Genomic DNA, 12845 nt, shown 5'->3' with positions numbered 1-12845 from the left:
CACTCTCATCACCCCCATGTTCAATCCCTCCAGCCTATACTCATCAACCCTATCTCTTAAGTAGTCCTTGAGTTAATCTACTTCTTTCTATCTCTACTACTGCTATCCTAGTCCCAACTATCACCATCTCTCTTCTGGAATAGTACGACAGCCTCCTAGATTCCCTGCCTCCACTCTTGCTCCCTTCCATCCATTCTCCAAGCACAGCCAGTCCCCTGCTTCTTATGAATCTTGTAATAAAGACCAAAATAATCCATTTCATCTCCTGCTGCCACCTCTCTCGGTCTATTAAGTTCTAGCCCTCAGTTCCTCTAAGCAAGGTTACAAATGCTTTCCTACCTTAGGGCCCTGGAATGCTGTTTTCTCTTCTTGCAAGACCCATTTCTCTCCCCCACTGCACCCTGCACTTAGCAAGTGCTTCACAGCACTTATCATGGTTGAAGTTTTCCCTACTACACTGTGAGCTTCTTGAGGACCAAGACCTTGTCCCGTTCACCATGATACATTCAGCGTCTACCACAGGACCCAGCATTGAATTGGCCCTTTATTTGGTGCATGAAGGAGTAAATGAATGAATAAATACAGCTGCTTATAACCCAATAGCCCAGGAAATAATACCGTGTGTTGGCTGAGGTAAAAATTTGCAACACTGAAAGGATCCTTATTGTGTCAAAAATATCTAGATGATAAAAATGCACTCATGGAGCAAAAAATAACTGAGAATTATGCTGTAGCTAAAAATAAATAATGTTTTTATTATATATTTCATGATAATTTGCAAAATAATATGTTTGTCCCAAACTTCAATTGAACAATTTCAGCATTTTCCTATAAATGAAAAAGACTCGAGTACATTTCTGATCTACCTGTAATAGTCTGGTCATAAATTATCTAACTTAGTTCCGTTTTTATAATCATGTGACTTCTGCCTTCTATCTAAGGGGGAGGGTGGGAATGTTTGAAATACCCAATAATTTTTATTTCTAGGTAAAGAGAAAATAAACAAAGGCTAAAATATTACTGCCTCTGTTACTTGATGATTAGCAAATGACCACAAAATGCAAACAGTGTGCTCTAGCAAGCTGTCAGAACAGGGCGCCCCCACTTAAACGGAAATGACATGTAAACTTTTGGGCTTCAGCAGGGAATACATTCTGTGCTACATTCAACTATTTTCACAGGGCCTAATGCCACTGTGTTGGGAACTGCACTGCTTTAGACTTTTAAAGTAGTCTGAAGTACTTTGAGACACAGAAACATAGAACTAAGTATGATTTTTATGTTCTTTTTCTCTGTGAACCATATCCCCATTAAAACAAAACAAAACAAAACCAGAAATGCTCATTGTAGTGTAGTAATTAAATCTGGAGTCAGACAGATATAGTCTTAATCTAGGCTCCACTATTAACCAGCTTTATAAGTACAGGCAAGTCATTTCACCTCCTCTAGTCCTCAGTGTCTTCATCTGTAAAGTGGGAATAAAAAGAAGACATGCTGGTCCAGGCATGGTGGCTCACGCCTGTAATCCCAGCACTTTGGGAGGCCAAGGCAAGTGGATCACTTGCGGTCGGGAGTTCGAGACTAGCCTGGCCAAAATAGCAAAACCCTATCTCTACTAAAAATACAAAAATTAGCCCAGCATGGTGGCACTTGCCTGTAATCTCAGCTACGTGGGAGGCTAAGGCAGGAGAATCACTTGTACCCGGGAGAGTGAGGTTGCAGTGAGCCGAGATGGCGCCAGTGCACTCCAGCCTCGGCGACAGAGCAAGACTGCATTTCAAAAAAAAAAAAAGTTTATAAAGATTCAGTGAGATTGTCCACAGAAAGTCCTCAGCAGAATCTGTTCTCTAGAGAAGATCACCATGTAAGAAGCACTAAGGTGGGTCTCTACATGGTCCCCAGCACACCTGTCTGCATTCGGTGGTGCAAGTGGACAGGGTACCATCTTAAATGGTTGAAACCTCTGAGACCAAGGAGAATGCCTGGCAACCCAGGTATACATGAGAGCCCTTGCTCATGTACTAGATCAAAGACCACACCCAATGTGAAGCAAAGTGAAACCAAAAAAAGAAAGAAAGAAAGAAAAAGCAAACATTACAGTAGACCTGTGGATAGCAAAGACCCTTTTTTTGTGGTATAGTTTTATTGTCAAAAAATGTTAAGCGCAGGGGGCTTGGAGTTGCCAAATTTTTCGATAGGTTTGAGAAGATGTATGTGTGTGTGTGTATATATATATATGTGTGTGTGTGTGCGTGTGTGTGTGTATATATATATATATACTTAGACGGATTCTTACTCTGTCTCCAGGCTGGAGTGCAATGGCACAATCTCTGCTCACTGCAACCTCTGCCTCCTGGGTTCAAGCGATTCCCCTGCCTCAGCCTCCTGAGTAGCTGGGGCTACAGGTGCGTGCCATCACGCCCAGCTAATTTTTTTTTTTTTTTTTTTTTTTGGATTTTAGTAGAGATGGGGTTTCACCATGTTGGCCAGAATGGCCTCGATCTCCTGACCTCGTAATCCACCCACCCCAGCCTCCCAAAGTACTGGAATTACAGGCGTGAGCCACCGTGCCCAGCCGAAGTTCTATATTTAGGAATGTTTCTTTAAAAGATGATGACCATTGATTCCCAGTCTAAGGGGCATCAGCACACAAACTTCCCCCTTCCATACCACACTTTCGCACTCCTCTGAGTCATTCTTCAAGCAATTCAGCAACTTTCAGGAAAACTAGCTAAATATGTAGTTATTTTTCCCTGCCCCACTCCTGCAGTTCCACTGAGTTATCTATAAGGTAGCTGCATCCATGGGTCTGGAGATTAGGAGAAATGTCAGAATGGAAAACTGTGGACATTGATAAATGAAGTTATGGGGGTAGTCAAGGTTGTCCAGGAATAGTCTACAGATTGGAAGAGACGAAGAAAAGAGGATCAGCAATGTTCAGGGGACAGCCAAATGAGGCAGGTCCAGCAAAGGAGACTGAGGGATGACTGAATGAATGCCAAGAAAGTATGGGCTCATGAAAACCAAAGAAGGAGAGATTTATCAAGAAGGCAAGGGTCAAATACTGCAGAGACATCAAGATGAGGATCAAAAAGCCCATGGATTTGTCAATTATAAACTTAATGGTGACTTCACAAAGGTGGATGGCTGAGGTAGGAACCTTAGCATGAACCAAGTGCACAGGAGGATATGTGCTAGAGACAGCATGAGTCCGACAGGAAGACAGACTAGGGTTTCAAATCCCAGCTCCACCATGTACTATCATGTTACTCAACATCTCTGTGCCTCTGTTCATTTGTAAGTGGAGATAACAATAGTAAATACTTAATAAGGTTGTTGTGAGGCTTACATGAGCTTAATGGTATACACCACTTAGTACAGTGCCTAGCACACATGAGGTGCCATGTTCTATCTATTGGCTCAGAGCAGGAATCATAAACCACTGAAGGTATCTCATGCAGGAAGATAATTAGTTGTCTACAAAACCACTGGGCTACAGAAGTGGAAGTAGGGGGAAGTCAGGAGGCTGCCACTGGACTTCAAGGTCATATGGCTTCAAGGTCATATCACTGCAGTTGTGATCCACATGTTAGGAGGCTGCTGCCACCACTACAGTCTCTCACTCACAAAGCTGTAAATAGACACACTGGAATGTGGAGTACAAAAGCCACAAACACATCTTTGGAATCGCCTGCTGGCCACCAAACCCCAAGAAGATAGCCTCTGCCCAACTTAAGCCTTCCAAATTTTGTTGGCAGAAGTGAACATGTATCTGAACCCACATTTTATCCAGAACCCTAGGTGGAAGGGAGTCTGGGAAATGGATTTTTCAGTCTTTATGTTTTTGGAAAGAAACAGAAAAGGGGTAGGAATGCATGTGGAGCAGCAGATAATTTCCACCTCATCAATCTTTAAGTGGAACGAATATTTTCATCCTGAGTGCTGACACCAGCATTCCAACTGCGGTCAAAATATAGGATTATCACTGATTGACAAAATTCTGCCAAATTCAAAGAGGAATCAGGACAGGAATAAATATCAAGGGATAAACTTGAGCAGGAAAATATATTTTTCTCTAATATTGAAAAGCAGATGGTGAGCAGGGATATAGTTTATAGGTTTATAGGTTTGGGCCAGAAGAAGAGAGGTAGAGAAGTTAAGGAAGGTTCTATCTCAGGCCATGTATTATCTCTGTAAAGTTGGGAGCAAATGTCATCTGCCCTGAGTGAAAAAGGCTGAGACTGGCTAGAGGGCTTGGTGAGAGCAGACTAGCTAATGAGGGAAATGAGAGAGGAAGCTGACACAGCACAAGAAATCTTTCTGCACACCGGCTAGCAAAAAAAGAAGCAAAAGACTTATTTTTATAAAGCACTGTTTATTTTTATGTATTGAAAATGTCCATTTTAAAAGTCTTCAAAATAAAAACAAGTTAGAAAATTTGAGCTTGTGTTAAGAAGGGACAGGACAGAAAAGGAACCGAAAGGCCTCTACGGGCAGCAGTTTAATTACAGGGCAACAGGAACCCATTTATAGAGTATTGTAAACAACACAACTATGGCGACACTGCTCTCAGGTTAACATGGCTTCATTTCCTTTATATTATTGTTTAGTGTGTAAGCATGGTTACCACTCTGCACAAGCTTTGTTACTCAGAGTACCGAGGGCCCCTCATCAGAAGGGCCAAGTCCCCAAAACATGCATATGTACACATCGCTACAAAATGAAGACCTTTCAATATTTTCAGCAATCAACTAAAGTATTTCATAATCACAAAAATGTTTCCTACAGATGCAGTTTGCACATTTATTGCAAGCCATTGACTAACCACAGAATGGGCAGATGTGAAGATCTGTGTTGATGTTGTTATTGGTGGTGGTAGTAGTGATGATGTTTTTAATTTTTAAGTGAAGGATGTTATATCTAAATGGCTGTGCTAAAAAACAGAACAACAGTCATTCCTAGAAATTTCTTTACTCTTCAGCTTCCAAACACGGCTGTGTGTGGTTGGCTGATGTTGGACTGCAAGAATAGTCCATTTCCTGTGGATGGTATAATTTCTGCTGTGCAGCAAGCAGACAATAGCCCTGTACCACATAGCTATGGGACCTTGAGAGTCTCAGTACCAAAAATAAAAAGGGCTCCTCGCAAGCTGGGGGTTTCAAACTTCAAGTTTTGCTTTTTCAGAGACAGGGGTGTCTCTCTGTTACCCAGGTTGGAATGCAGTGGTGTCATCACAGCTCACTGCAGCCTTGACCTCCTGGGCTCAAATGATCCTCCCACCTCAGCCTCCTGAGTAGCTGGGACCACAGGTGTAGGCCACCATGCCTGGCTTCAAGTTTGGTTTTTAAACATTTGCAAAACCCACACTTATAGGCATCCATCAAATTTATTATAAAGGCAATTTTGATCAGCCCTTTGGCCTCACTTTCCAGTGACCTTCCCCATCTGGCCAAATTTCTCTTGTCTTTGGGGAAGAGAGGGGTGAGTGGCACTGAGCCTTAGGCCAACTTTCAACGGTGCTGAATTTGGATGTGTGCTGTTCTGTGACTGTCTTCTAAACCCGGTTTCTCACGGTTCTAGTTTCTGGGATAAAGTGGATGGTGCGATTCAATGAGCAATTTGAGTTAATCAGTCCAAATAATCCAGCACACAGCTATTAGAGGGGCCCTTTTGTTCTGGATGTACAAATTGGACCAGAAGCATATTTCTGTAAACACTGCTTAGAGTCCCACCCAAAGAGGCCAATGAATATTACAACTTCTCACAGCATATATGAGAGAGTAATAAAGTGAATGAAAGCTGTCTACTAGGGCACAATATCTCCTTAATACAGATTGTTTTGAAGGATAAAAGGTCACAGTTTGAATATGCAACATACATAAAGTAACTGCTCACAGTCTAACTACATTTTTTTAAAAGTAAGCAAAGCACATACATACTAGTTTACACACCACTTGGTACGGCTGGCTAAAAGCACTGGGGAAATAGAAAACTTACACACTAGGCAGAAGATGAGGGAAAGAAACCTATCATGCAATGGGAAAAGGCGGTCAACTCTGCTACTGAAAGGGGGGATTGTCCAGTAGAATTTGCTGATGGATTTGATGTTGGTGTGGGTGACCAGAGCTTCTGCCCCCGTGAGTTACAGTTTACATGACATAAAAGGAATAAGGGTACTACAGTTTTCTTGGTCTTAGAGACGACATAGGGCAGTAATTTTAAAACCTGTGATTGAGGGGAGGCATGTGATGGTCTAAGGAAGGGCAGCTGGATCACTGGGCAGATGTGTTTGTCCTTCATCCTACTCTAGCCATAGTCTGGAATATCTGCCTTCAGTAAATTAAGTACTAAGAGGCTTGCAGGTACAGGAAAGCACTGGGGGAAAAGTTGGGTTCACATTTAATAAGCCTTGGCCAGCTGCTTTGCAAGGGCAGCCAGCCCAAAGAATGTGACCTGAGGGCAATGGCTGTTGCAGAGGCACTGTGAACTGAAGGCAATCTGAAGACCTTTGAAGTAACTGGCCTGTGTTCCCTTTCTCTTTCTCACTGAATGGAAAAGACTCTGGGGCCATTTCTACCACCACCTCCTGCTTTTTACCCTGTTGAGAAAGAAATGAACAGCCAACCAATAACCAAACAACAGCAAATGCCCAAGCGCGCACACGTGCGCACACACACGCACACAGAGGGGAGAGAGGGAGAGAGAGAGAAGAGAGAGGGAGGGAGGAAGGGAGGGAGGGAGAGAGAGAGAGAGAGAATGAGACTCAAACACAAAACAAAAGCCAAAGAAGTGAGCAAACTGAGTCAAATCATTCAGCGGGACATTTCAAGATGGCCTGAAGGCACACTCCACCCGGTGGCACAGTGATGGTTATGGAAGAATTGAGGTCTTGCTACTGGACTCGGCTCGAATACACTCATCTGTTTGCTTCAAAAGCCTCCGCACCAGCTTTTCTAGGTCCCTTCTTGACTTCAATTCTTCTTCCAGGCATTGCTTCATTCTTTTATTTTCCTATGATGGGGAAAGATTTCTTGATTACGAAACAGAGGGGGGCCCTTCCAAGGGCTCCTCCTGCTCATCCTCGGGGCAGCTTTCATCACTGACTCTCTTTCCTTCCTCAACCTTCCCTCCCTCAGCATCTATGACAAACCAGCCTGTCGATCCTCCTGCCTGTCTCTGGGAAACCTTTTGGATTCTTCTTCCCTGCCCTGACCCTCTTCTAATTTAACTCGCTTTTCACTTAGTGTCACTTCTCTTTCAATCCAAGTGTCTATTAAGGGGACTCCCAAATATCTCCGGTACTGACCTCATCTCCTGAGAATCGGGTCCACAATCTCAACTGCCAGCCTGGTATTTCTTTTTATTATTATTGTTATTTTGAGAGATGGGGTCTCACTCTATCGCCAGGCTGGAGTGCAGTGACATAATCATGGCTCACGGCAGCCTCAAACTCCCGGGCTTAAGTGATCCTCTCATGTACCTGAGATTACCTGGCAGCAGCTTGGTATTTCCACCTAGATATGTCACCTTAAACTAATCAGGTCCTAAAGTGAACTCAGTATCTCTCTCAACACCTCACACTTCTCCTCCTCCTGCGGTTATTGATCCCCATGAAGGGGGGTAATATTAATCTCAAAATCACATTATCGTTGTCCATAGGTTCAAACTCTGCAATATGCCATCCTTTACATTCATTTTCCTCCTCCCCAGCCTCATTGCCCTGCCTCAGTTCAAGACTCTGACAGATCTCACCCTGAGTTTTGTAAGAACCTCCTAAGTGGTCTTCTAGTCCCTGATCTCTCTCCCCTCCCATCCATCCTTCACTCTGTCATCAGATACAGTCAGTCCTCACATACAAGGCACAGTGTGACAGTGTGCATCACTGAGCCATATCGGCAGTGATGCTGGACCACATCGGCAGAAAAGCCCACAAACCATGATTAATGGTTCTCTTTACACTTACACACTGATGAATGACTAGTCTTTTCTTAAAGTCTGTTTATGGATGTCAGAGAACAGGAACGTTGTAACTAACTTTGGGACTCTATTGTGAACTACTACATGGAAATACAGGCAAGCCTCAGAAATTTAAATTCAAGGCTACATGATAAAATCAACAAACAAAACCTACCTTGATGACACAAGGAAAATAAAAATGCCCCCTTGCTACCTTCCTCCTAGGCCTTCCCTGAAAGCATGGGCAGTGTGAGGCAAGGAAAAGAGAATGGTTCTGTTACCCAAGAAAATGACTTTTATATTTTATTACCTGCTTCAGTTCTTTGACCTCGTCCTTCAAGGCGTAAACAGTATCAACAAGGCTCCTAGAACATAAAGATAAAATTCAGAGACAAATGGCTTGCACTGAGGTACTGTTAAAATACTAAACAATAAAAGCCACTTTATAAAAATACAGATCCTGAAAAACAGTGAACTTTCTAGCTGATTGGGAATGGTACTGCTCTAAATGGCTTCCATCTTCTTCATTTTGGTGGAAGAACAACCACCACCACACATGCTTAGCCAAATGCAATGTCATTACACTTTTTCTATACTTCCCTCCTCCTTTTCTACTCACTTCCCAGCTTGGGTGAACAAAACACAAGAGACTAGGGCCCATCACTAAGTTTTTCTTTTTCTAGCTTTGTTGAGGGATAATTGACAAAGGTGTACAATGTGATGTCTTGATATATGTATACATTGTGAAGTGGTTACTACAATCAAGCTAATTAACATATCCATCTCCTTACATAGTTACCTTTCGTATGTGTGTGGCAGAAACACTCAAAATCTACACTCTTAGCAAATTTCAAGTATACTGCATTGTAAACTATACAGTCTTCCCTCCCTCGGTATCCATGGGGTATTGGTTCTAGGACCCCCATGGATACCAAAATCCACAGATGCTCAAGTCCTTAATATAAAATGGCATAGCATTTGCATATAACCAACGCACATCCTCCCACATACTTTAAATCATATCTAGATTACTTATCATACCTAATACAATGTAAATGCCATGTAAATAGTTGTTATACCATATGACTTAGGAAAAAACAATATGGTATAACACAGTGCATACATATATCAAGACATCACATTGAACACCATTGTCAATTATTCCTCAACAAAGATGGAAAAAGAAAACCTTTATTAGGTATGAAAAAAATCTGTACATGTTCAATACAGATGCAACCATCCATTTTATCTGAATTTTTTTTTTTTAATCTAGGGTTGGTTGAATCCACAGATGCAGAGCCCATGCAAGCAGAGGGCCAACTGTAGTCAATATACTGTACATTAGTTCTCCAGAACTTATTCATCCTGCATACCTGAGATTTGGTACCCTTTGACCAACATCTCCCCATTTCCCCTTTCCCCTCAGTCCCTAGAAACCACCATTCTGCTCTCTGTTTTTAGGAGTTCGATGTTTTCAATTCCCATCATAAGGTTTTGATTTATCTAGCTTTGGGGCAGGAATGAACATCACCTATCACATAATGAGAGGTATCAGAAGACTGCCTATTCTACAATATCTGTGCTGTGACATTGCCCTTTTCAGTTCTCCACTGCACATGACACAAAGTCAGAGGCATTCTTTCTGGAATATCCCAGTCAAATATTACCCAAAAAAGGATGAAGCACCCTGGCTGGGTTGCGTAATAGCCTTTTCCTCTCTGGGTCTCTCCCTGGACAAAGATTTTGGAGATCTAAGTTTTGGTTCTGATCCTGCCACTTACTAGTCCTCTGTTCTCCGGGAACCAGTTTCCTTCTCATCCTCCCTTCGTCTTAGTTTCTTTACATGCAAAATGGGGATAATAGCACATTTTCTGAAAACCTCACAAAGTTGTAAAAATGAATATAGTTATAATAAGAATTAACTATCATTATTTATTGAGTGCTAGCCTTTATACTTACTTCATTTAACCTCACAACAACGCTGAAAGCATTACCATCATCCTTATTTTACAGATGAGGAAACTGAGGCACAGAGAGGTGAAGCAACTTGCCCCAGGTCACACAGCTAATGAGTAGCAGAATTGGGAGCTGAACCACACTGTTTTTCGCTTGAGCCCAAGTACTTAACCATTTTGCTGTATCACTTCACACAGCAGATGTAAAATGCATTGACAGTGCCAAGCACCTTGAAATATGCTGTCCCATGCAAATTTAGGCCTGACTTCAGAAATGACTCAAGTTTAGACAAATGAATTATTTGGCTACTTTGTGTTAATTTTATGAGCCAGAAGGTACTTAACCTGATTTTCCCCCATTAGGTCACCCACACTACTGTGTAAAGGTAAGTCGGAGACATAATTTCCCTGAACTTCCTGTACCTCAATTTCTTTATCTGTGAAAGTGGTGAGAGTAATGTTTATCTAACCGGATTGCTGTAGGATTTTAAATGATGTCAAATATGTGAAAGCACAGCTTCTGACTCAAAACATGTGAGTGGCATCTGTCTGGGCAGGGAAATCGGTTCTGTGGCTGGAATTCCCAATCACTTCCTAAACCCATCCAGGGCACTGATGTTCCCATGTGCTCAGAAGCAACTTAATGGCTGGGGAGCTGGCTACAAGGGTAGCTGCCAGCTGGAGCTGCTTTGGAGGGCTCTGTCACCTCTGCCTTTCCTTCCTCTTTCGTTTTGTTAGTGGGCAGCCCTCTAAAGTCTCCCAAATGCATGCTCAGCAAAGCAGGCCACATTCCCAGATAAGGAGGGGTTGTCCCTCATCACAGGCTCTCCATGTGCCCTACCGTCCTACCAGACCTTCTTGCCAGCTCCAAGATAAACGAGGCAAGGTTTTGCCTGCTCTACTCACTTTTCTTCCATGATGGTCTGGCCGTTGCTTCTGGTTTCTTCAATGATGAGTTTCTCTTCCTCAGGGAGTAGGACTTGTGGAATGGAATCTTTTCGAGTACCTACAAACAAGGGTTGCAAGAGGGAGGAGGAGGGAGAGTTACTAGTGAAGAGTAGAAATAGTGGGTGTTAGTTCCTTTCCACTATTGTTACAGAAGGGTCTTTGTTCATAGCATGTTGCCACATTACACCCAGAGGACAGTCACCCATCATTTGCTGACTAAATTTTTCTGACATGAGAATTCTAAATGGCCAAATATACTGATTCAATCTTCCCAAGGTGGGAAGCATTTTGCATTCAGAAAAATAAAGCAAAAGAGCCCCTGTAATACCTGTCCACAACCAAGACCTCCATTCTTTCCTGTTTTGCCTCCTCCAGAGCAAAGAGCTGACCAGTGATCACTCTTCCCTGCAAATCTCCAGGGAAGGACACACTACATCCTATGCTACAGTGTTTTGTCACTGTAGCAAAAGTCAGGTTGACAGTAGCACTGCACTGAAACACAATGTGCTTTAAGGGCCTCAGAAACATCATCACTCCCATTTGTTCTCTTTACAGTCTTATAGGGTAAAGTAGATATGTCTCCTAAGACCATTTTAATCAAGGGTGGAGTGAGGTTTGGAGATTATCACATCATCAGCAAAGATGCAGATGTCCACTACTCAGAATGTCTCCAGGCTCTGGGACAGAAGAGGTGACACAACAGGCATGGGGGCCCAACCAAACAGCTCTCCTGCACCTCCCTCACTCTGGATCCTTCCTCTCGGAGCTCAAGTGCTTAATCTTTGGTCTCCCTGAGTCACTTCTAGGCCAAGTTCCTTCAGAGGTGTGTACACTCACTGCCTTCACTTGACCACCTCCCCTTTCTTGAGGTGAGATGTGTCTCTGCCTTCTCCAGTCCCTAGCACTTTGTAGGTGCTTAATACAGGTGGCCCCCCATATCCGCAGGTTTCACATCTGCAGATTCAACCAACCGTGCATTGAAAATATTCAGAAAAAATAAAAAGCAATACAAATTTAAAACCCAATGCAGTATAACAACCATTTACATAGCATTTACATTTACTAGGTATGATAAGCAATCTAGAGATGATTTAAAGTATATGGGAAGATGTATGGAGGTGATACGCAACTACTCCACGATTTCACATCAGGCACTTGAGCATTGTCAGATTTTGTTATCTCTGGGGGTCCTGGAGCCAATCCCCTGCAGATACCAAGGGACGAATATAAGTGGAAAGCCAACTGAATGACTGGCTGAATGCAGTAAGAGCCGACGGTAGTCAGTTCTAGAGAAACAGGACTTCCAGTTAGAGAGGGATAGAAGATAGGAGGTCCCCACAATGCTAAATGATCTGCTGTGTGACAAGCACAGTGCCAGACATCTTCCACGTGTAAAAGGTTGGGTAGGGAGCAAGGGTGAAGATGTGTCTTTTTAAGCCAGAATATCTGGCTGCACCTCCCAGCTGCAGACCCATCCACTCCGTCAAATGTAAAAATAGGTGGTGCAAGAGGAGATGAGGTCAGATTTTGTAGAAGGGATGCTTCTGGTATCTCTTTGACCCCCTCTCTTCTCTAGTTCTCAAAACAAAAACTGCCCTCACTTTCCTCTCCTGGTTCCTTGAAACATGTTATCAGAGCTGTGCATGCCCAAAGCCACAGCCAGGTTTTCTCTGTGAAGCAGAGTGTGACAGTCCTCTCTTCATGGCCAAATGTGTCAACTTTCACATTGAATTCCCTCCCTTCCTTCCTTCCTTCCTTCCTTCCTTTCTTTCTTTCTCTTCTTTCTTTCTTTCTTTTTTTCTTTCTTTCTTTCATTCTTTCATTCTTTCTCTCTCTCTTTCTTTTTTTCTTTCTTTCTTTCTTTTTCTTTCTTTCTCTTTCTTTCTTCCTCTCTCTCTCTCTCTTTTATTTTTTTTTGATGGAGTCTCACTCTGTCATTGGAGTGCAGTGGTCCAATCTTGGTTCACTGCAACCTCCACCTCCCGG

The 12845-nt window shown here is 42.8% G+C and overlaps 1 protein-coding gene across 5 annotated transcripts in view; it reads right to left on the bottom strand.

Moving 5' to 3' along the window:
* Positions 1 to 4351: 4351 nt before the first annotated feature.
* The window catches only part of LOC105481369 (Rac/Cdc42 guanine nucleotide exchange factor 6), a 119414-nt gene continuing 110920 nt past the window's right edge, over positions 4352 to 12845 (bottom strand). For all 5 annotated transcript variants that reach the window (XM_011740895.3, XM_011740897.3, XM_011740898.3 and 2 more), the window contains 3 exons: positions 10818 to 10917; positions 8267 to 8321; positions 4352 to 7011 (listed from right to left, as the gene is read on the bottom strand). In XM_011740895.3, the coding sequence (XP_011739197.1) occupies positions 6871 to 7011; positions 8267 to 8321; positions 10818 to 10917 (296 nt within the window). In that variant the 3' untranslated portion in view covers positions 4352 to 6870. The remainder of the gene's footprint in view (positions 7012 to 8266; positions 8322 to 10817; positions 10918 to 12845) is intronic.

Source organism: Macaca nemestrina, chromosome X (assembly GCF_043159975.1).
Source record: "Macaca nemestrina isolate mMacNem1 chromosome X, mMacNem.hap1, whole genome shotgun sequence".
Taxonomy (NCBI): domain Eukaryota; kingdom Metazoa; phylum Chordata; class Mammalia; order Primates; family Cercopithecidae; genus Macaca; species Macaca nemestrina.
This window is presented reverse-complemented; position numbering and strand designations above follow the sequence as displayed.